Genomic DNA, 26478 nt, shown 5'->3' with positions numbered 1-26478 from the left:
GGATAACATATCTTCGCGATAAAAATGCGTGCAGCTTTAAATAATGATTAAAGTTCGGAGGGTTATTTTCCCCCGTCGGTTGGGCTGCTCTAAAATTTCAATTGATCGTTTCAAGTTTCAAAAAGACATTGCCATTTGAATTCTTGCTCTTTGATTTGGAATTGGGCGTGCATTGCATTTGGAATCGGGGAAAAAGCGACAAATCGACTGGTTTATCGAGGTTGTTCAACTGCTGGAACACCCTTTCCTAAAATGAGCACTTCTAGGTTTGCCCATTTATTTACTACGACACTCGCAAGACGCCCTCGCAGGCTCGGATTCGGAATGCTAAGTAGATAGATCGAGCTTTAGTTATTCCAGGAACGAAACTGCATGCACCTAACTCATGATATTCATTGATAAAATTTGTCGTTAACATTCACCATAAAATTGGACTCTCAGATCCAGCTGGCGAGACATTGACTCGGATGTACGAGAGACAGAATAGTTAGAATTCATATGCCCTTGTTTAGAGCTCTAGTTTTTGCCAAATTGGTCCCTGTTTTTGAAAACTGCTTTGTGCGCGTAATGATCATTTGAATGAGGTCTTAATTATTATTCAAATTACCCATTTCTATTCTTTACCTTCTTTCTTAACCCCGTAAACGGTACAACTAGGTTTTCTAATTTCTCTCTCCCTATATATATATATATATATATAAATTTCAAGGTTGAAATGATCAGGGTGGTTTCAGAGATTTTATTAAATACATGAAAAGAGAAAAGCATCCTTTTATTCAAAAAAGTTAGTTGTTCAGACCTACAAACTGTTAGAAAAAAATAATATGCCTTCAATTAAAAAAAAAAAAAAAAAAAACTCAGAGGGTAAAAGAATTTTTCTTTTTCGCAAAGAATTTTTGCTCGCTCAAAAGATTATTTTTTTTCGGTCCCCCTTTTTTTTTTTTTTTTTTTAATTCAGCACACTTTTCCAATTTTAATTAATCACTTTAGGGGAGTTTCCCATGTGTAATTATTTTCAGGCACGGATTATCTAATAGGCAAATTAGGCAATTGCCTAAGAGCCAGAGGTCACGAGATTATTTTGCGGTATTTTCAGAGTAGCTTAATTTTTTTTTTTTTTTGCTTGTTTGGCTTAAGAGACAGTGTACTCGAACTCTATCACATTAAAATTAGTTATTAACTAATTTTTATTTTTTATTTTTGCAAAATAGTGTTTTTTTTTTTTTTAGGACAGATTTACAGGTTAGCAAACCTTGAAATCTTTGAATTTAAACAATTAAATTCTGTTGGGAAAACGTTTTGTAATTTTCTTTAAAATAAATTTTTTACCATTTTTCATACTTGAGATACTGAAACATACTCTCGTAAAGGCGACACCCCAAGGAAATATTTTGTAATTCAATTCGTCATAATATCTGTTGTTTAAAAATACTCGCGCATAGATTAAATTAAAATCGTTGAAAATATCTAATTTTGGATATTGGGTAAAGCGAACAGCGAACCTTAAAAGACCTAAGGGTTTAATCTAGCCTGATCTGTCCTCAACTCTGTTTATGACGAAATGTCTTTGCCAATATTAATTAAACCCATTCAATTTCATTAATCACATAAATGTAAAAATATCTATTTAAAGTAATTGTATTGATATGATGGTGTAAAGTGATCAACGGTACTTCTTTAAGTCAACTCGAGAGTTTGAAAGATAAAACCTGGTTGTTATAAGAACAGTAAATCTCGAATAATATGCACTTCAGAAAACAGGAAAATAAATAAAATAAAAATTTAAAAAAAATTATATAAAATATAAAATATTCAATAGAAACATATTTTTTTCTGTCGTTGAATTATTTATCTTATCATAACTTATATGCAATATTTAAGTTAACATTTAGATATTTATGACAATTGCGAAAATTTTTTGCTATTATATATATATATATATATAAAGGAACGAAAATCACTAAGTAAAACCACGGCTGCAAAGTATCTTTTATGAAAGATTGTTGAAAAAAGCAATAAATAAGAAAACTAGCTTGCCTTACCTTTTTCCTCATGAGCTGCACAGATACTGCACCAGTCGATTTTATTTCTCTGGTTCCCCTGCTATATCACTACGCTATGAAATCGCCACATCCCTTGCATATTTCTGTAATTTCCTTGTAAATAATTTTTTCCTATTGTATTTCTGTATTTTTACGTATATGACTGCTAAATTGATTATTAAGGAAGAAAAGCAGGGGAAGAAAAAGATATTTTACGGTAGTCGAAAAACATGAAGAAATAAACGTTCCAGTTATATGAATGAGCTAAAAGCATTTTCTTGTTTTTCTTTGTCAGCATATCAGTCCTACAAGGATATATGAGATTTCAATAAGCTGTAACTTATTTCAATAAGCTTACTATAGAGGTAAGATCTTTCAAACCTTGAAAAGCATATTAAGTGTCATCATGTTATTTCTACCATTTTCCAGATTTTTTTCTCTTTTTTGTGTGGTTGTGTGTGTGTGTTACCACATAATATTTAATAGCCGAGCACTTTTGAGATTTCTGTTTTAGTCAATGGACTTGTACTCTTAAAAACTAAGTAGACAGTCTTATTTCATTGATGATAGCATTATCTTGAAATTTAATTTTAATTAACAGTTTCTTAACATTTTAGAACTTCCCAAACGAAATTTTCCCAAGAATAATGATGACGAATAAATCTGAAAAACATTAATTTTCATAACTGGATAAAAATTGTACATTCATCATATTAATAAGCTATCGACATTTATTATCGATAACAAGTTATTAATCGACGTTTCCCCTGCCCTCTAAAATGTCATTTTTTTTCTGGATGTAAAATAAATATTCTTTTAGATAGCTATGTACTCAAAAATGGCTAGACGACTTCGTAATTCAAATGTGTTCATATAAATTCATTATTTTTTAGGTATCATTTTCTAAAAAATCATTTTCTTTCTTGAGTGAAAAACAGAAATTTATCCTAATAATCTCATCCTAATCCTCTGCATATAAATGATTCGATGGCTTTATTATGGAGCAAATGTGTTTGCATCCAAACATCTATAATTCAAAGGGAGAGCAATTATTAATTTTCATGCTCGTATTTTGCTTTTTGTATTATTCGAATAACCACATTATACGAAATTTAAAAGAAAATCGATCCTGATATACCATTTTATTAGTATTATATTACCTTAGAATATGATCTCTTCGCGTTCAAACACTCAAAATTCAAAGAATATTTTATTTTTATGGCTCCTTTTTTATATTTTATTTCTCAGCGTAATGAAATATGACTCGTGCCCCTTCCCCTTTACGCGACAGATTCTCCTCTTCAAATGCGACGTCTTTCTTTTTAAAAACACTGTGCGCATTCACTCTGGGATCTGTGGCAATGAAATTTCCAAAAAACATCCATTAATCTTGACAAAAATAGTAAAAGAAAGGAACTTCAAATCATTAAGTCTTAGTGAGTCTTAAATTTTCGATAATCAACAAGTGTGCTAGTCATCTTCAACTAGGTTCGTGACGATCTCGGACCATGAACCAGTTGCCAAAAAACCAGTTATCGTGGGTGGGGTACCCCTAAGCGAAAAGAAAAGAAAGTTAGGCGACACCTGTTATGTGGATACCTGTGTACATGGGTGTTATACCTCGCGAATCTTTCGGGTTGCCCTTTCTTTCTACGGCTGGTTTGTCTAATGCCACGGCTCTCTCCTCTCAAGGTCGTTCCTTGTGGTATACAGAGTTTTTCTTTTTCCTTTTTTTGCGGTATATACTAGGTATGAATGCACTTATATATGTGTTACTTTTGCGGTGAACGGGAGGGAAAATTGTTTTTGAAATCCTCTCCGAATTTTCTGGCATCTGAGAGCTGCGCGTGTTTTGAATTGTAATGGTAATTGCTTTTTATGATCACTATGTTGGAGCCCCAGAAACGCCTTTGCTGTTTTCATCGGGGTGCTTTTTAAAGGGTTCTTGTAGTGACTAGGGTTATGAAGGTTAATGAGAAAATAATCTTACGGTAGATTTGCTTTTTTTTCGGGGGGGGGGGTAATATTAGATACGTTAATATCAGAACGGAAGACGACTAAAGTACGATAACTCTATACTTTGTTTCTGGAAAGGATTAATTTGGAATTTTGCTGGATTGCTTTTATTATTATTATTATTGTTATTGCATAGCGGTCTAGATCATGGAGCATTACAAAGCAATACATATCCCTTATGTACTTTAATTTTAAACTTAGGTTTTTTAAAAATTACAATTAAGACAATATTTCTATACACTTAGTGCTTATTAAAATTATCTAACATAGGCTAACATAATTTTTATTTACATTTAAATAGGAGAAACACTTTTATACTGTGCTGCGTATTCGAACAGACAGAAAAATACATAGAGGCATTTTCAACATTTTTTCCCCTGTTGGCGGGGTGCTGAAGTTTAGTGAGAAGTTCCAGCTCATGCAACTGCAGATGGGATTCATTTTCGTTATCTGACCACGGTTCAAAATTACAAGGTCACTCCGAAATAGGTTGCTTTAGTTAAGTAGCATAAACTGGAATTAATATAACTGAATTAAAATATTAACAAAGCACTGCTGCAATACATTTCAGACAGAAAGGGCTTTAAAAGGTATGCTTTTGAAATGTAATAAAAAACCACTCCTTGTTTAAATAATTAAAACGTTTTGACACAATCTTCTTAAAATGGATAAGATTTGTAAATTGTATTATACAAATAATGCATGTGTGTCGGTATCCAACGGTCTAAACTTCCACGTCACATTCAAATTTGACATTTTTTCTAACAGTTTTTGGTGGAAAAGAGTCCCACACCAATGATGCTGCAAATAGAAAGCTGGATGTGGGAGCTATTCTTTTTATGTTTTTAGAAGTTGCGTCTGTTTATACATTCCAAATCTACCAAAACTTTTTTAAAAATTGAATTTTTATTTTCATGCTATTAAAAAAAGGAGTCTTCTCTGCTTATACGAAAATTAATAGCTTATTCTCAGAAAGAATAATTTACATTTATCATATCCTAATGTATATATCTCATTTTAGATGATATTAAGCTAATGCATACACTGTTCTCTAAACATAAACCACAATAATGCAGATATCGAATTTCATAATCTTTTGAAAGGAGGCTTGATGAAATTCTTCAATATTTTTAAATATCTTCTATTTACATGAGATTGAAAAAGGAACTTATTTCGAAAATTTAGTTCGAAACGTTCATAATACTTAGCTATAACAATTTTGAAAATAATTTCCATAATTTTCGTTATTTATTTTTTTTAATCTGAAAAAATGGATATTTTTAGAATCGTCAGCAGATTTCGCGAACTTCTATTATGTATTAACTTATGAATATGTCGTAAGCTATTGTTTAGGAACACAGGCTGCAACTCCTACCCTCCCACTTTTCTGGGTTATGAAAGGCTAGAGTGCACTTACATAAATTGGATCTTGAGGCAAAAAAAAAAAAAAAAAAAAAAAAATCTTGTATTTATGATAGATTATTTAGAAATACTTATTATTTTCATTTGTTTCTTATTTGTTAGGGTTTAAAATTGATTAAATTTGGTAAATTAAACGGGCTTTACATTTGGTTTCACATTCGTTAATTTTTACTAACGCAATGATAAATTCGCTATAAAATGTCTGACACTCTTTATAGAAAAATAGATAAAATAGGGGGAAAAAACTTTTATCATATGAAAAGGAAAACCAAATTTGCGCGAATAAAACTCCAGATGCAGAATAAAGATAGAAACAATTTCAATATACAATATGAAAAGCTACTTTACGGTTGCGGAGTCTCGGCAGAATGACGGTGGGCTCTGGGTTTGAAACCCAATTCAATTTTATTCCTATCGTATGCATGGCTTAGTCCGCACCCTGTCCGATGCTGTGGAGATAATGATCTCCAGCTGGTGTGACGTCTAAGGGGGACCAACTACGTATTGTCCTCGATATCTGACCGCGTTTCAAAGTTACAAGGTCCATTCCAAAGCATCCCCAATGTTGCTCCCGAACAGGACGTGATTATAACTAGACTAAACGGAGCTAAACTTAATAAGTTGAGTCGCTGATAATTGAATTGACTTTTTTGAGTTATTGTCACGCCTTTATGCAGCAGTATAACTGATGCGACTTAATATTGTCTCTGAACTAAGACCACTTTTTGCAAGGAAAAAAAAGAATTCTAACTCCTTTTCACATCTGATAATGCTCATCGCACGCTCATAAGTGAAGGAAAAAAAAAAAAAAAAAAAAAAACCATCGTTATTGGTTACAAAAAAAAAAGTATTTACTTCTTCCTTTTGTGAAATTTTGATAGGCGATGTTGTTTGCACATTAGCACCCTGGAAAGCAGGTATAACCTATAGTTCAATCAATGACTGCTAAATTAAGTTACGAGAAGCAAATCATTTTTTTCCTTCATTTTTCGGTTTAGTTAGATTAACGTCCCGTTTTTTAAAGCAATAATAGAGATATTTTGGGACGGACTTGAACCATGGTCAGATGAAGAGGACGACAATTGAATTGGCTCTCCTCTCCTCTAAACTTCTACACCGCACCAGCAGGGCGATATTTTTTCGGAATAGCTAATTTATAATGGAATATTAATCTTGAAAGTAAATTTTCAAGCGTAAAGTATAAAAGACTCCATACTCTGTAATATCTGAAGGGAAAAAAATAGTTTACTGGTTTCACTTACCGTTAATTTTACCAACAGCGTGGAGATAAGAATGATAGCATAGATGGTACGCAAACAACAATTATGTAACAATTTTGAATCTTGTTCTCGGGTAAATATAAGAGATGGAAGAGTCATTTTGTTGGGATAGAATTTCATTAGTTCGAATTATAATTAACGAGATCATGAAAGTGTATTCTTATTTATGCTCTAATCTTTAACATTCCTTTGTCACCAAAAATTAATTAGATGCGTATGATGCCTTGCTGCTCGCATTGGATGGAAAAATTCCTTAGAAGATAGCGTAATTACTTTGATTAGCAACCAAAATTAGAAGTTGCAATATCAGTAAAGGTCTATCTATACTGCTTGGATAAAAAGTTTTTTTTATTAAATGTGATTTAAACCGGACGTATGTAATGCAATCCAATGTTTCTGCAGTGGCGCCAGTTGAATGCTAAAGGTTAAATGTCCTTTCATATTTTACCCCTAGTTATTCAGGAAAGATATTAAATGGCATCAAACTGTGGGCGTTGGATGGAATTGCTATTAATAATTTTGTGAGAACGGCGTTTTAATAGGTTCTCGCTAAACTTTCATGTCAATTTTTGCGCCCAATTACCCACGAAAATCATGTGACAGAAGAATCATCATACTAGGAATGAATCTCGTTAGTTCAATTTATAATCAGTGTCATAAAATATATATGTAAGTTATATGTCATAAAATAGCATTGAAGGCATCTATATCATAAATTTATTTCATAAAATATATCAAGCGATGCAATAATTTTATTGTCACGTCGTAGAAAGGAATTTTAATTTAACTTTTCTATCAATCTCGATTACAGGTTCATTTTTTTTTCTTCGCATTCTGAAAAACATATTTGGTATAGGAAATTGTTGTATTTTTTTGGTGATATTAAATTTCTGTGACTTCTATTCATAGAAAAGTAATTAATACATTCCTCGATGCAATTCATATTTTAATTGGAATTAACTATACTCAAAAATGTGTTTAAACAGAAAAGTGGACACGTAAATTCCTACGCGATGTTATATATAAAAGCAATCGATTCATAAAGAAATAAGAAATATCGTTGAAAACGACACCGAGAAACGAATTCAGAATCAAATTAGTTTCTCACAAAACTTTGACTCTAATATATAAAAACAACTGATTCATAAAGAAATGAGAACATTCATTGGAAACCTCACAGAGAAATGAATTCGAAACCAATTTAGTTTATCACAAAACTTTGCAAGTGAACTTTCATATTAAAGCGAAATTTTATATATTTTACAGTGATTCTGCCGTCATCCGCTAAACAAATATTTAGTGCTTTATTTGCCCTTAAAATAGGATTTTTTAATAACTTAAAAAGTTGCAAGGTAATTTTTATGTTATACACATGAACTTAAGAATTATCTGAAAATATTTTTATGTGAATGAAGTATTATCGGTGTTTTAACGTTTTACTAATTTTTATTACGTGTAATTTGCTATTTTTTTATAAAGATACAATAAGATTTTACATTAATCATGAGATTTTGCATCTATCCCTATTTTTATGTAATTTCATCACATGTTAATTAGAAATAAATGACCACTCGACATAACGCAATGGGCATAACATGAAAGATTACTAAAAATACGTAGTAATATAATAGTGGTCAACTTAGAAACATTCGAGAACTCCATTTTTCCATTTCGGAATTAATTTAATATGACATTATTGCCTCTTGGAAGAAACTCTTGATAGCCAACGTTACGGAAGAGGGCCAGTATATGACTAAGCAATCAAAATTATTGTGAAATTTGTTATTGACTTCGTGAAATCGGATAACTATTGCTTTTCTTTTTGATAACTTTTTTTCTGTGAAGCTAGAGATCATATTTCTAATACAGATTCCAATATTCCCGAATGGTTATTCAAGGTATGTCTGGAAATATTTCTTGATGACTAAAGTAGAAGAACAGCGGAAATAATTGGAATTCATCTATGCTGTATAGTAGCTATTGAGAAACCTTGCATTTTTTCTTTCGTTCAAACTTTTGTCTTATATAAGGTAGGCTTTATATTTCAAATAATAATTGATTTCCGCAATAAAATGTATGGTATTCAGTTTCAGTCACTTATGAACGTTATGGATTTTCTGCATTTGTATTTCCTCGGCATTTGGGTGCAGATAGACATCTGGAAAAGTTGGACATTACTGCCTTTTTTTTACTTAAATGCTCAATATATAATTTTGAACTTGAACATCTAATTTCATTGGTATTGAAATATTCTTTTGACAAGTAAACAAAGCTGAAATATGAAATGTGTAGCTTTAAAAATTTTCCATTTTAACTACAATGAAATATCGATTTTTGGCAAAAATATAGATTGTTATTTTATTCACCATTCTTAAATTTTGAAAAGTTTTCATTATAAAACTGTTTGAATTTTGTTTGTATGTTCATTCTTTGGAAAGATATATTCATTTTTTTAATTTTTGCATAATGGACGTTTTAATACTATTTCACTTTTTCAAATGTTATTTTCACAACCCCTTAATTTTGTTAAAATCTTCGTACTAATAAACACCATGAATTAAAATGTAATGCATATTGTTTTGATTCAAATTTTGTGTAGTAATTTCTCAATATGTTCTATAACTTCTAAAGTACAGAATTAAGTAATCTATTCATTTAAGTAATCTATTATTTTACAGTTGTTTGTTGCCAAAAAAAAAAAAATTGAAACATTCGTGTTACTTATCAATTGAACCCCTATATTTAAAAATAGATATGAAAAAAGCTTCTTTGTTTTTACAATTAATTTTCTGCTAAAACTTTTTAAAAAAATATGAGTATTTATTGTATGATATTGTCCAAAATATTTACCCCTGACTAACATTCCACAAAAAACTTTTTTTCTTTCAGGGGGATTCATGGCATTTCAACGCCGTTTCCCTGAATGGCTTGAGAGCCTGCCGGCCGATCAAAGAGATGGAGATTTGAGCCTGGATAACCTGAGAATTGCCCCTGTGGTTGACAATGATGGGGAAGAGTTATTAGACAGTGGAATGGCAGGTGAGCCTACTCCTAACGATCCACCATTTCCAGTGGAAATTCTGCCGTATTTGTTCCTCGGAAATGCTGAAAACTCGACTGACCTGGAGGCTCTGCGACGTCACAATATAACATACATTTTGAATGTTACTCCTAACCTCCCCAATGCTTTCAAGGATGAGGAGTTCGGCATCAGATACATGCAAATTCCTGTTCAAGATCACTGGTCCCAGAATCTTTCACCATACTTTCCGAATGCTATTGCTTTTATTGGTGAGTATCCTTTCCTCGTTTCTTTTCTTTTCTTTTTTTTAAGTTTTCAGGTCTTATATTCACTAGAGGTAAGGTACAGTTATATGACACTCCCTGCCCCAAGAAACTAAAATTAATATACCCAAAACCCTCAAACGACATCTCAAAACTTGCACACATTCAGTAATGTACACATTGAGGAGAATAAAAAAATGAAAATGTCAAGTACATGAATATACTGAGTTTCCCCAAAATAAGTGGAGCAAGTGTTTATTTTCCCAAATATTGAGCTTAGACATATACTTCCAGGTACAAAGTTTCATTAAATAAGGTGGAAAATTGTATAGAGATACTTTGACTTCTGTTGTAGTTGATAATGAAAATCTAATGAAATTCAATTTATATAAGGCCCCTATACTTGTCAATTGCCAAATTGTTTCTCTTGCATTCGTATAAGTTTATTCTCTCTTCATATCTCTTGCATTCGTATATAAGTTTCACGCTACTCTATGCAAAATTTGCAGATACATGTTTATTTCTAATTTTAGAGGGACTTGCCACACATTTTAATGGAGATATTTATATTTGAAATGAAAATTTGTCAATGCAGAAGAATCATTATTTATTTAGTATAATATTTATTAGTATTTAGTAATAATATTTATTAGTAGTACATCCAATAATCATCATGACTTGAAAGAAATTTGCAAAATATGCGTTCTGTTATTGCCTTTGACTGGTCAACAGTTACAACTTTTACTTTGTAAAAAAAAGGTTTAGATTGTTATATTAACGTACCGTTTTGAAGCAATGCTGGAACTATTTCGGAATAAACTTTGAAACTAACTTTGTAACTTTGAGTCATAACTTTGTAACTTTGAGTCGTAACTTTGTAACTTTGAGTCGTAACTTTGTAACTTTGAGTCGTAACTTTGTAACTTTGAGTCGCACTCATTCTTGCATACTGAATTTTGTGCATTTTGTCTCATCGCCAAATTCTGGAAAGAAAGTTATTTCCCTTTCTGATGATCAGAACAACACCTGAACTGGCGCTCCTTCTCCAAACTTCCTCACCTCACTAACTGGTACATTGGCGGTTTTAGCTTGTACCGGGCCTGCGTGCACGGCGGTTTTTCGATGGTATCTCTTTTCAAGCCTGGAACCCCCCTGCCCTGAAACTGAGAACCATGTCAGTGCTGTCCTTGTGAAGAAGGAAATAGAAACTTGAGAAATTGATTATTTAAGATGCAAGGAACGTCCCGAAAATAAGTTTAGTTATACTTTTTGTCAAGGAAGTTTTATTATAAACAGAAACATACCTTGGCATAGCAAAATACAAACTTTCGGATATTTCTCCATGTAATTGTCACCGACAACGATACATTTGTCGTGCCATGAAATTAATTTTAAGAAACCAACTTGGTAAAAATCGATGTCTGTCGATTGAAGAAAGATCATCAAAGCAATCTACACATCTTAAATTTTTCGGAAGTGACAACTCAAACGTGTTGACATCAATGAAGAAAAATTGGAAATCTGACAATTCAAGATCGGGATTGTAGGCTGGATGTCCCAGTCTTTCTTATTCCAGGCGATGGGTGTGTTCTTCTGTTTACCTTGCTGTATAGAGTCTTGAATTATTGTATAAGAGCAAAAATTCTCTGGAACCCTAGTCTCTTACATCGAATCACACTCTTCAGTTTGGTGAGGGTATCGCGTTAGTGTGCTGTATTGATAGCCCTTGAAGTGAGGAAATAGATGACAATCTTCGAGTCCCGAAAGACTGTCAGCATATCCTTCCTTGCGGAATGTGACATCTTAACATTTTTCGTCACAGGTGAATAGGGATGTTACATTGATACGGACTTGGTTCCTGGGGTGAAGTTGTGCACTCAAGTCTCATCATAGAATCCTGAAAACAAAGTTATTTCCCTGTATCTCATACCTCATTAAGTGTTTGAGGTTTTTCGCCGTTCTTGCAATCTTGTGATAAAGAGTAATACATACATACTTCGACATACATCTTATCGACACCTTTCGACAACATAACCCATCACGGATCATGTGAGGAGCTTGAGCAGCTTAGTACCCATTGTGGATACAATATTAGACACAGTTATGCGCCTGTTCATTAACTCTATTTTTCTGTACTCTGTCGATATTTGTTACAATCTTGGATATGAAGAGGTGCCCAGATCGGTCTTCATCTTCCGCACTCTGCCTTCCTTCACTGAACTTTGAACATTAACGCTCAATCATATCTCTATTTGAACATTAACGCTCAATCATATCATATTATTGTATCTGTAGAAACGCTTTGTTTATACAGACGCAATAAATTTCTGAAACACTAGTCCCTTATGCTCATTCATAGCACACTACAGCCCACGCTTCCATTTTGAATACTGATTTGTATTGGACTAAATTTGGGCATAATGGTCTATTGCCTACCTCTTCATTCATTGCGTCACTGTTGCTTTTATGTCTCTCTTTCTTTCGTGAAATCGGGAAAGGTTGTTTGTTATTACGGCGATGCATTTTCTCACTTATTATTACATCTTTGCCCGTGAATAAATATGACAAAACTTAGTTTCGAATCGTTCTCTTACCTGGAAGAAGTAGTGAAATACCGAACAAGAAAATAAATTCTTTACCCACAGTTATCCCCTGGATATTAACTGGTGTGGTGTGGAAGTTTGGAGAGGGGTTAATTAGCTCAGGTGTCGTCCTCGTCTTCTGACCGCGGTTCAAATTTACGAGATCCGTTCCAAAATAGCCCTAGTATTGCTTTAAAACGGGACGTTCATATAACTAAACCGCAGGATATTAACCTCTTGCCCTACGAATATACCTACCTATGAAATGAGAATTATCTACGAATATGCCTCATATTACCTACAAATGACACATCCTACTTGGAAATTTATTTTTATTTGACTACTATGATAATAAAAGGGGCGTTTGAGATATTGAAGAGTTTTCGTTGATTCGTTGAAGGTGTATTGAGATTCAAAGTGCTTTTGCAAATTAAATTACTTAATTACAGACTTTTTATAAGTGATAAAGAATTTAATTTTTTGGCATATTTTCAAGCTACCATCATATTAGTTTATGAACAGTCTATTCAGGGCTCATTACTCTAAAAAATGACAGTGTGTTAATTAGCATACTTTTTTTTAGTTTAGTTATATTAACGTCCCGTTTTAAAGCAACACTAGGGCTATTTTGGGACGGACCTCGTAATGTTGAACCGCGTTCAGGTGATGAGGACGGCACCTGAGCTGGCACCCCCTCTCCAAACTTCCACGCCACCGCAGTGGATAACGTTTGACCCCAACTAATTTAACGTGCACTAGATCCCTTTACATGACAGCTTTTCGGTGGAATTGGGTCTCGAACACGAAACCTTTCTGTTCCGCAGCCGAGATCTTACCATCAGGCCCTGTTGCCCTGTTAATTAGCATACATAGAGTATCGTGAGCTCATAGATGAGTGTAAGGTTAATATTTTACTAATTGGCATTTTTTTCAGTGTAGGGGTCACATAAAAATACAAATTTTAAAACTTTTTATTATCAATCCCTATAGAAGCTAAAATCTTTTGATACTATTGCTCTACTTTATTTAATGAAACTTTGCGATTGAAAGGTTATCTCTGATTGTAACATTTAAGGAAATAAACGCTTGCTCAGTTTTTTGAAACACCCTGTATAGAGATGGAAAACTGTTGCAAAAATCATATTACACATTTTTATTCTAAAATTGAACAGTACAAAAATTTCATATGAAAGAGAGAAAAAAAAGTAGCTGCTATTGTTGTTCTTATCGATGCTTAGCCATTAATCTGTTTTACATTTGCACGAATTCATTAATTATAATTATCTGAAGTTTATTTTAGCTGTATAAACGTCGGATTTTGGAATAAGTTGCTGGTAATTTTGGGATAGATTTCGTAATTTTGGAACGCGGTTACATGACAAGGAAAACACCAGCACCGACACCCCTCTTCAAATTTCCACGCCACACAAGCGGAAGGAAATTAGACTCTGATTAATTTATCATACACTGGACGCACTTGTTTGTGATTCTTCGTTTGAATCATGTTGCAATTTTGGAATCTTCCGGTCTGGAATTTGAGTACTTGCCATCAAGCTACCACGGTCCTTAGATTCTGCTCACAGCTTTTCTTGATGCATCGCTTCAGAAACCAAATATTGTTCAAAGTGTTATTATCGGCATACCGCATGCAAAATTATACCACTAAATTTATTATATGTGTAAAACTTTACAAAATAGCTGGTTATCAGCTGCAAAAAACAGAACGCAATGGTGCTACCTTCTAATTAAAGTAAATTACTTTATTCTCTATTTCTCAATCTTTCATCAGTCTTGAATGAAAGAAGATGCACCTGTGATCTCCTATTAAAAGCCAGAAAAATTTCTTCTTGAGCTACTTAAAATAAAAATCAGGGAGAGAGAGAGGATCTTTACTTAATATCGACCCCCAATAGTTGAAAAATATCGATATCCAACTGAATTGAACATGGGTAGACAGAAACGGCACCGTTTATTCAAAATCTTAAATAACCAAATTATGCTTATATATCTCATTTAAATTCCATTTAATATTGCCTCTTATGTTTGCAAACTCAGTTTAGATATATTATTATTATTCAATTATGCCCTAATAAGAAGCCAATTGCACGTGACTCCATTGAGCGACACTAAACATTGCCTTACCCCTTTTTCATTCATGGTTGGGCTTCCCACCTGTTTGCCCCCCACCAGCTACTCTGATTTACTCACGAGTGCCGCCCACCTAAAAGTTTGCGTCATTCATTGCGGTACTCCAAAGTGACGTCACGATTTGAAGGCGGCGAAGGTGTACATGTGCTTTCAGATCGATTTCCGACGACGCCGAGAGAGCTGGATTGGGCCTCTCCTAATTTCTGCCCTTGATCTCAAAGCTTAGCCCCAAGCATGTACGTGCAGGTAACCTCTGCATATGAAAAGAATGCATTCCCTATATGCATATCGACCTGTTCTGAGCCATACCCAGATCTGAGAACAACCACTGGCCGCTCGCAGAGCCATGAATGCTTCCTTGTTTATTCTCCAATTTCAAGAAATCGGATCACATCCGTCAAAAAACAATAAGCTCTGGAAGAAAGGATTATCTGCTAAGGTGTTCTGGACGTGATTAGAAAATTTCCTCCTCATAGGTTATCTGAAATGTGGTAGCTCAGACAATAAAGACCTTAAATTATTCAGTCCCTTCAATGTTGCAAAAATATATTTATCCTTGATTATACAGCAGAGAGTACTGAATGTATCCCACAATGCCTGAGTACGCTATAGGAAGCAATTGCATCATATATGTAGAATCTGCAATGCTTTCTCTTCCTTCCTTAGCATTAGCATCGTTCGTAAATAAATAAAACTGCAAATCAGTAGATTTTAAAAAGTGTTGACCATAATTTTTATAGTAATGCTTTATTTACATCATACTGCATAGTGAAACAGCGAGAAGGTCTCACCGAAACTCTCTTCCATTCTCTCTTACAAAAGCGCCCCACCCTCCTCTTCTCCCGCATAAAATTAAGACCTGGGCAGAGATGGATGTTTGGATATTTATTTTCAGAGTCCTGCACCTTCGCACTTTGTTATATAGAAAAAGAAACAGAATGTGCATCTTGGAGGCCCTTTTTTCAATGGACCGAAACCAAAATCTGATGCAAGAATTACAAAATCAGATTCCAAATTTCATTGAAGTCATTGCGCGTTTGCATACATGTGAAAGTGCAGAACGACGAAGAGTCAAAATTTGAGCAGATTTAGTTCAAAAATGGATGAAGACCTGCAATTGAAATGCTAAACCATTTTAACAAATTTTATCTATCTAGCTCTTCACGTTTTGTATTAATCGTATTTGCTTGCACTCGGACAGATAGACAAACAAACTTCCTCTATTTGGGTTTCGTTCAAATTTTGATAAAAACCTACAAATTCTGTGCGAAGGCCACATACCAAATTTCATCCATCTAGCTGAAAGCGTTTTTTGAGTTATCGCGTTTGTAAACAGGTAGCCACTGAAATAATTACAAAAATTGATTTTTCTGACTGAGTAAGGTCTGAAACGTGGATATTCATCAAATTCTGGAGTCCGAATTTTTTTTTATATGTATCAATTTTGATCTTTCTATTCTTTGTATACGAGGCAAAAAGCGTAGTGAAAAAAAAAAATCCTATTTATTGAAATATATTTTTAAATTGCTAAAAGAAAGTTTGCATAAATATGAAGATAATCGTTCGTATTGCTTATTTAATAGCAAACGGAAGAATAACAAGTATAAAAAGATTACCTTGATCCCATCAGTTGGGTAGAACAGGATCCGATTATTACAAGGATTATGGCTCTTACACATTTGAATACAGGGAAATTTGAACCTCTGAGTGAGCCTGGAGTAGACAGCTCCAGGGGAATTTGGGAGACTATTGTAAAAATGCTCCTCTAGTAGTGCTCTAAAAATGGTATAAAATTCAGCTTTAAGCTAAGTTTTTACCTTCCGAAACTTTATTGACTGAGCTATGGGGAAAATAATGCTCTTACAGACTTAATAGAGTCGAGAAGATTATGGATGTTGGCGGGAGAGTACCTCTATAAAAATTCAAATTCGATTATTTTGTAAGCAATACAATTCAGGCTCTTTTTCTAGAATTAATGTCCGTAAAAATGACTCTTTTAGAGATTAAAAAAGAAAAACTTCACATGCTTTTTGGCAGCCCTCTGCTCAAAGAGGCTGCAAATGCACAACTAAAATAATTTGACAATCCATTTGAGATGACGTTCCATACAAACAATAATTCGCTTCACTGTATATAACTGGGAATTAAAAACAGACCATGATTTGTTCCTTGTAGAATCCAGCATTTTTGACACTTTTTAACGACCGTTTGGAACCTAAATGTGGCAGAGAACTGCAAATTTAATAAAGGAATCACAAGAAGTCATTGCTTTTCTTAGTTAAAATGTTTTACATCATGTTTTCAGTTATCATGTTTTGTATACCCAGATATACAAACTGACAGACGGTCAACCTTTAACAGATTCAAAATTTGATACAGATCTATTCTTTAGATGCTGAAACTATGCACCAAATTTTATCCATCTAGCATTTTATGTTATGTACTAATGATGCTCTTAGGCAGACACTATTAAGTTTCCTGTGAATGGATTGCTTTGAACATTTGATAAAAATCTACACATTTGGTGTTCAAACCACACACCAAATTTTATCGGTCTAGCACAAAGCTTATAATGTTTGCAGATAGACAGGTATAATTTAAAATCTGCCTTCTTCGTGTTCGAATATATATATATATATATATATATATATATATATATATATATATATATATATATATATATATATATATATATATATATATATATATATATATATATATATATATATTCTTTTTATGTCTATGATTTTAATTATCAAACGTGTTAAGTAGGGTTTATACAAAAACCGACTTTTTGAAAAACCGGTTTTCGAATTCAGTATTTCCAAAAAACTGGTTTTAGCCGGTTTTCGAATTTTTGTCAAAAAAAAAAAAAAAAACTGAATAGGGAAAAATATTTTATTTTATATAAAATAACAAAAAACGAAATCAAAGTCAAAATATAAAAAAATGAAGGATCACATATACATATTGCTTACACAAAATAACGAAAACTCAACAAAAAGTTTAAATAATATTTATATTATTTTCACTCATTTTAATATCTACTAAGAAAATAGGATTTTAAAAAACAAAGTATCCACTGAACGGTGGCTAAGTCTTGTTCTTATTTTGGACACAATATTGCCTGAAATTGAAATTACTCGTTCACTAGCTACTGAGCTGGGTTTTATAGTTTTCATGGCATCAAATAACAAATCTAAGTTGTTTTTTTTTATTCGTTGTCTCAAATAATGAAAATTTGGTTTACAGTGTCTTTGGATTTGTATTCCAAATTTAGAATTCCTGTTTTGCTAACGATATGACAGGGCTAATTTGATTTTTGAATTCAACCTAACGCTAATTTAGCCATAATGGCATTAAACCAAGCAATAACTGTTTAATTCATCATCTAATGCATTAAAAAAATTGTTATTCTAAAAATGCAAACACTTTTGTTACATATCAATTGATATCTGAAAGTGTAGGAACCTTTAGTGAACGTTGAAAATACACGGTTGTCATAAGAAATTAATTTTGAGTTCCTTGGCTCACATCTGATATTTGAGAGCTTTTAATCTATTGAACAGAGGCTTGATTTTTTGTAATGCAACAAATGCAAATTAAAATCGATACTCAAGAAATTTAAAATAACCACATAAATCAGTATTGCCATAGAATTTTTCTGTTGAAATCTGGGTATGTTAGGCAATTCTGCAGGTGAAGTAAATAGGGAAGAAGGTCAAAGGTTTTCTTGCTATTTTTATTGCGACAACTTAGAACTTTCTACATCTGCAAAAAAAAAAAAAAAAAAAAAAGAAAAGCTGAAATATCGACTTTTCTAAAGATATTTCTAGGTTAAATCCTTATCTCTTACAGTCTAATGACATTTTTTATTGTTTGAAAAGTTTTTTAACCTTCATTATAAATGTCGCAGGATCTCTTCTTGAGCAACTGCAAGATATATTGATGTATTATCGGAAATCGAACCTGCACCTCAAAATATCCGACAAAAGACCGTAAATCCAAGGGTCATCAGTTTGAAATAACATTCCCCCCCCCCCTGCAAATGAAGCTTTAAAAGCAAACTGTCGCGTGACCACTACTGATAAAGTTCCATTTACTGCTCAAAGTAGCGATGCTTTTAAAGTAGTGGAATATAATCTAGTAGCATTAGAAATGATCTGTTTCAAATTTTGAGGTAAACGATGAGAAAAAAAAAAAACCTAATGGGAGTAGAAATCCTCATTTTTTTTTTTTTTTTGCATGTCTTTATGCAGAAAAAAGGTAAAAGAAAAGAAACTTTTTATTGTAAACGGAATAGCCTTGATTTTTAATTTTGAATCTTGCATTCATCACACCATTATCCACCAATGATGGTGAGGTAAAATAATATTCACATTACCTCTGATAAAAATGAGATGCGTTTAATCTTGATACTCAGTCAATGATAAATGAATCAAATGCATGCTAAAGAAATAAATTTTTTGAGACGGAGTTTCTTAAAGACTAGCAGTAGCCATGAATATCTTGCTATGATTCGCAATATATCTATGAGCTTTCTTTTTCATTACAAACTGACAGCTGCATATCGATTTAATTTTCATCGCCATCAAATTGTCTTTAAAAACTGAAACTGATCGAGGAATATTTTTTCCTTTATCATTTTTCTTATATTCATCGTCTTACTTCCACTTCAAATGACTGATGGAGGCCGTGGTAGCCTATTGGTAAGGTCTCGGTCTAAGACCCGATTCCATCGAAGAACCGTTTTGTAAGCGGGTCTGGTGTACGTTAAATCCGTCAGGGCCGAACGTTCTTCCCCTGGTGTGATGCGGAAGTTTGGAGAGGGGAGGGGGCAGCTCAGATGTCGTCCCCGTCATCTGACCGCGGTTCAAAATTACGAGGTCCATCCCAATATAGCCCTAGTGTTGCTTTAAAACGGGACATTAATATAACTAGACTAAACTCGAATGACTGGTGCTGCTAGTCAATTTTGAGAAGCAAGAGGAATTTTCTGAATTCGTATGTTAAAAGTTTGATTTAATAGAGGCTTCAAGTGAAATCTCGAAATTGAGAGGTTGTGGGTGAAACGACATCCAACAATCATGGGTATAACATGAATTTATATTTAGTTTTTGTCGTACACAGAAGTATACAAAAAAAAAAAAAAAGAAAAGAAAAGAAAGAAAGAAAGAAAAGAAAAAGGAATTTTAATCTTCAAAAAATTCGATATCGAAATTTTGATGAATCTTTTTTTTTAAAACTTGTTTTTGAAATTATGTCTGTTTATCTGTCCATTAAGTCTGTCTGTCTGTGTGTATGTGAATGCTATAACTCAAAAACGAATTGAACTGGAGAAAAGAAATCTAATATGCGATCCCAATGCAAAATTTATAAATTTCTATCAAATCAAAATCCATTGAATTGTTGAATTGAGGTCTGTCTGTATCTTCGTGTGCATGTAATAACGATTAATTAAAAAAAGCAATGACTTAGAAAAAGGAAATTTAGTATGTGCTTTTGTTACAAAAATTGTAATTCGATGAAAAATTTTGGTTTCAATGAGTGAAAAAAAAAAAAAAAGGCGTTCGAACTCTCCATATGTTCGAAAAGGCTTCAAACTACGAAGCACAAAGCGCTCACATGGGAAACTTTTAAAATAAAAATCACTCTTATCATTTACGGCCTTGCTCAGGTCCACTATTTTTATACAGGGGAGGGAGAATAACATTTTTATTAGGGAGTATCAGAGAACGTTTCGGAAAGACCATTCTCGGTGGTTAGATTATTGACTAAGGTAGCGGTAGCTTGGTGGGAACATTTTAACTTCTTTAGCGGAAGATTCCAGACTCGAAACAGGACTCCATAAAAAATATCTGTCGTATATATGAGTCTTGTGCAGTCTAAATCTAACGAGGTGATTTCAAGTGATTTTCCGCTGGCGAGGTGTATAAGTTCGAAGAGGGGATTGATTACTGAGGTGTGGTACATGCCTTATAACTACGTTTCGAACTTTTGAAATTCAACATAAAATATATCTGGTGTTGCTTCAAAATAGAACGTTAATCGTTAATGTAACTAAATTATTCTTTGATCAAAATGCAAGGGTGTATCAAATGAAAACAAGACAGGAACCACAGAATGAAATCGCATAGTTTATTTTTTCAAGTTATCACTAATATTTTTTTTGGTCACGTGGTACATTTAAAAAATCTATAAAATGCGCTTATCCCACTCTTTCACAAGCGACTAATACATTGTAAGTGAAAGTTGTTTGGCTAAGATGGAAGCTAATTTCGACAATGTCCATGACTTTGCTGTTCACGTAAAAAAGATGACCATCCAATGCCTTTTTTAGCGGAACAGACATATCAAAGTCACCTGCTGAAAGATAAGGCTATATGATAAGTGCTACAACAATTTTCGCCAAAACTTTGTTAGCATGTTTATTAAACGAGTGGCTGTGCATCTTCATGAAGCAAGACCATCCCGAAAGACGTGGAAACGCTTGTGCCAGTCCTTACACAAGTCAATAACAGCCATCGTCCTCCTTATATTTTTTCATTCGCCAATGCGACTCTCAAAATCCAACATCTTCTGCCACTAAAGAAACGAATAAATTCACATTGGTCTACTTTAATCGCAACATGATACAGACGATGTAATCGTCCAGAACTACATGATACAGGATTGCTGAACAATCCTGTTCACCGCCCGCCCATGCATACCATATAGTTCTGGACGATTACTTATGACCAATCTATTCAGTTTTAGGGGTTCTCTTTCTTATCTCCTTCGTTATCTCTACACATCATTTTTGTCCCAATTACACAAAAATGCATCAAATTATAGTCATTGTTCTATTTTCATTTGACCCGCCTTTATACATTCAAATAATTAACGACAACTAAAGCTCACAATTCGAAGATGGCTAAGCAAGACTACATCACTGATAAATAGCAGCATGTGCATAGCTATGTTTCTTAGAGCTGTAGAATGAACTTGAAAGTAAACAACCTTAAAAACAAAGAGTGTCATTGTATGAAGTGTGAATGGTTTCAAAAACAACATTCTGTTCATTATATGTGATTTTTTTTTTCAAATTCTTTCAGAATGTATTCAAGATTATCTAATTTTTTTTTATATGGGTTCTTATATCAGCTTTAAGAATAAATTGTTCTTGAACAAAAAAACATTTCATTAAAATTTGCTACAAAGTAATTTTAAGCTGAAGATCTTTTCATTAAACACTGATTTACTCAATTTAATCTTTTTTTTTTTTTTTTTTTTTTGGATGGTGAATTTCTATTCCTTTAGCAAAACCAGGAAAAAGGACAAAGAAACGAACAGAAAATAATTAAGATGCCATGTTTTCATTTAAGGGTTCTTTAATTGTTTTTGCTTTCGAAACTTCCACACGTGCGAAAAGTTTCGCAACACTGTTTACATGTAAAGCATTCTGTTGCGATTCCAAAATCGAAAAATCTATACTAATATACTCGAAGCATTGTACACTGATAAATAAAAAGGAATTCATTGTGAAGTACTAGTTATTTATCAGTAATTATTGGTATGTTTCATATGAAGATTATTTTTAAAAATATATTTTGCTTATGAATGTTAAATCTTTCAGCTGTTTATGTTGAGGTTTCCATAGATTTTTTTTTAGTGGTTATTTTTTTCTGCTTCCCATAATTTTCGCGAACTAACCTTTTTTTTTTTATCTTGTTAATGTTTTACTATAAGAGATTAGATTTATATAATGCTATTATTGAGTGGCACATTACATCAGTTTCCTTCGTTTTACAGATATTTAAACTTGTTTACAAATGTTATACCAGTGATTTAAAAAAAATGTCCCCAGTTTGAGGGTTAACGAATTTGAAAGATGGAAATAAGTTAATTTTCGTGATAATAACATTGCTCCAAAATACTCACATTGGTTGTTCTTGTTTTAAACAAAAGTACTGTATTCTTATTTTTTGTGTCAGTACTAAAAGTCATACATTGTTAAGAAGTCCTAGAACCGGATCCAACATTGGTTGACCTTTAAAAATTTGGATTCTGTGGAAACCCCTGAAATAGGTTGACTCGAGAATGGTCCCCCCCCCCCCCGATATTTGGGGTAGTTTTTGCCGAAGAAATGGCGCTGCATCCTCATTATTTTTCGAAGCAGTAAAGCACGTTGTAATGAAGTCCTAGCACAGGCTTGAACATTGTGTTGGCCTTGGGAAATTTGGATTCTGTGGAAGGCCTGAAATATGCTGACTCTAGAATTGTTTCGTCCACCCACACGTGTTTGGTAGTTTTTGCCGAAGAAATAGATCTATTAAAAGGCGACTCGGGGTGGAGTTGGCGTGGGTCACTCAGGCCAGCTGGAGCAGTTTCCTGTCTTAACCACGGGAAACAAGCATAATAGGATGTCAGTGGCCTGCTACACACGCATGCGTCGCCCATTCAGATGTATAAATCGGGTGGACTGAAAACTAATATCCGTGTTTATTCTCCCCTTTTGCCAGTACTTTTCATCACTTTTCCCCCGGCTTTTAGCAGATAATTTATCACGGAGTTTTTTTTTCTCCCACCAGGGCCTCTTTGCTCACTGGGCTAATTACTTTCTGCGCAAAACGGATTTCGAAAAGATTGCTTTGCCTTGCGGATTTACTTAAATTGACCAGAACTGCCGAATGAAAAGGGACAGTTTTGGTGTTTTACTTATAGTTTCGGATTTGAATTATTTGCCCCGGATTATACTCGTTTTTACTTTTAAGTGAGTACTTCATTTTAGAAAAATTTAAAAGAGGATTCACTAAATCATGTTTGTACGGATTGCGCTTGCTTTTAATTTTCAGCAATTGATTTATTTTAGAAAAGTTTAAAACATATGTCACTAAATTATGCTTGTGCGTATTGTCCTTACTTTTACTTTTAAAAAGTTAAAAATGAAAAAAAAAAAAAAAATTACAAATTCGGCTTCTACTTCTTGTATCTGTACGGATTGTATCTGTTTTTATTTTGAAGAAACTACTTTAATTAAGAAAACTTTAAAAGGGATTTTTTAAATTCCATTAAAAATATTTAGTTCTGAAGAATTTCCCTTTTTTATTTTTCCTATTTATACGTAATATAATAGTATAGAAAAGCTCTTGTGTTAAAAATTCTTGCCTTGAGTTAAAAATTCCGAGGTCCACCTCAAAATAACCCCCGAGTGACTTTCAAATAGGACGCTGGTAAACTCAATAAGAAAAGTATTATTGTAAAAAAATATTTAATTGTGCTTTGAAAGATTTATTAAAAATAGGAAAAAAACTGTACTGAAATAAGATTGATATCACTGAAAAGCAAATTTTTTTAAGTTACGTAAAAAGGGGGTTTTGAATAATAATGTGCTCCGAAATTTTTAAGAAAAACTTTAAAATTTTGAAATTATCGAAGAAAACTTTTAAACTTTTTAATTAAAAATCTCTTCAAAATTTGACAAATCATTTCCTGGCTAACACCTACTATCTATGAAGTAACTATCTGTCAAATTGGTAGCTGTAGGTTTATTTACTGTATGCAGCGTTTTGAACGATTTTTTTTTTTTTTTTTTTTCATCATGCTTGGCTCAGTCACACAATTTAGAGATCGCATACAAGCCTGTAAATAGTAACATTTTAATAGTCAAAATAGTAGTGATTTGTATATTACAATTTCTTGCCAAATGAATTCTTTTGAAGAATTTTCATGAAAATATCTTTAAATGTTTATTTAATTTTAGGATATATAACAAGGCAATAAAAGAACTCCTAAAATCAAACTCCTTTCTTATTAAATATGGAGTTTCATTACTCATTATATAGAATAAATTTATCAAGAGTCACTCACAAATCACACTAATTAGTGTGACTGAAGATTCAGCGGATGATCCATGCTTCCTGTTTGTGCAGTTTCAATCTTTTTTTATGAGAGAATTCGCCCGATTCTCGGTTCACTCGAGTTTGATTTGATTTGCTAGATTTACGTTTCGTATTGAAGATACAAGGGCTACTCTGGAACGAACATTGCTATTTTAAATCGTGTTCAGGTGACCCATTCATCTCAGTAAAGTTAAGATCGCGTTGACTTATATTTATGCTGTAACATAACACCGATTTGGAAAAGTGAAAGAACTAGAAACTTTTAATAAATTAACAATTTTTACTACTTAAAAAAGTGACCCAAGTAATCCGTTCTACATAATGTATACTACTTAAAAAAATGTTTACTGCTTAACTACTTACTTAAATTTTAATTACTGAAAAAACGAACTGTTCTACATAATGTTATCTATACGCATATGATAACTGTCAATACTTTAATTCTTAAGAAATTGATGCATGAAATAAAGAGAAAATTGAATGTCTCATTAAAAAGATAATATATAATTTTTTAGGCATATGAATACCCTCATTGAATTTATTATTTTCCCCCCTACAAAATATCAATGTTTTTTTTTAAATTTTAATTGGTAGATTTTTCTTTTTGCAGATTCTACAGTTTTAATAAGTTTTTTTCTACCTTCTTTTTTACAATATAATTTATAAAGTAAAATAGGAAAAAGATAGTTAGAAGAAATAAAATAATTGAATAAAAAACAGTAAAATTAAGAAAATTATTTTAAGAATTTAAAAAAAAATTGTCCTTTTATTTTAAGAAAAAAATATCCTTTCGATAGATTCCAAGTAAACAGATTTTTTTTCTAGGGTTGATGAATTTTAACAAGGAATGGGGCTCTAATTAAAATTCCATCCCGTTTATTTGCTTGCTATGTCATATTGTAGAACGATCATATTTAATAAAAAGATCAAAAGCGGAAATTTTATGAAATTCGCTTTTTAAAATTTTTTATCTAATTAATATTTCCCTTTTATTATCTTTAATTATGCACTAATTGCTTGTGAATTTTATTGTCATATTTCCATTTTGTACTATTTTTGCACAAACCTTGGGGAGGGAATCGTTTTTCTGAAAATCTTATCGGTTTTTTTTTTCGCCCTAATAGATACGAATGTTGAATTTATCATCTTTTCCCAGAAATGACTAATTTAGTATTAAATAAATCATATTTGATTAAATATGTATTTATAACGTAAAGCTCTAAATTATTAAATGATATAAGCTGACAAGTTTACTCATTCTTTGAATATGATTTAATTGCCTTTTAAGTTAAGTCATTGTATCCTTATTAAACACATCCATTTAAGACTTTTGAGAATTCGTAAGCAAATTATATTTTTGGGGTCTCTTCGCTGCTCACTTTATTCCAGTTAATGCAACATGCAGAAATTAATGGAAAGTACCCATAACTAGTAAACACGACTAAGTGTACCTCTTTAAACAAACATGTGAAGATTCTAAATACTAGTTATATTTAACCAAAGCAACATATCGAAAGCTTGTATTCCTTTTCAGAATACTACCTATGAGATAGTGTCCATCACTAGTAAACACGCGTATCATTAGTAAGAGGCGTAAACGTACCTCTTGAAACAAACATCTAAAAGTTATAAATGCTAATTATGTTCAACCAAATATAACTAGCTACATATCGAAAATAGTTCTGCGTCTCATTACGGAATACTACTTCTGCGATAATTGTTTGCCTGGGAAGGTCCTCGGTTTCGAAGTAGGGAGACCAATTTGAAAGATAAGTGTGGTTTACAAAAATATTTCTATTTCCGATAACGGCATCTGTCAGCA

The 26478-nt window shown here is 32.6% G+C and overlaps 1 protein-coding gene across 1 annotated transcript in view; it reads left to right on the top strand.

Moving 5' to 3' along the window:
• Positions 1-26478, top strand: part of LOC129959931 (dual specificity protein phosphatase Mpk3-like) — a 111575-nt gene that overhangs the window by 29011 nt on the left and 56086 nt on the right. The window contains exon 2 of the mRNA XM_056072837.1: positions 9650-10051. Coding sequence (XP_055928812.1) covers positions 9650-10051 — 402 coding nt within the window. The remainder of the gene's footprint in view (positions 1-9649; positions 10052-26478) is intronic.

This window comes from Argiope bruennichi, chromosome X2 (assembly GCF_947563725.1).
Source record: "Argiope bruennichi chromosome X2, qqArgBrue1.1, whole genome shotgun sequence".
Taxonomy (NCBI): Eukaryota; Metazoa; Arthropoda; class Arachnida; order Araneae; family Araneidae; genus Argiope; species Argiope bruennichi.
Note: the sequence above shows the minus strand (reverse complement) of the source record. Positions and strands in the feature narration are given on the sequence as shown.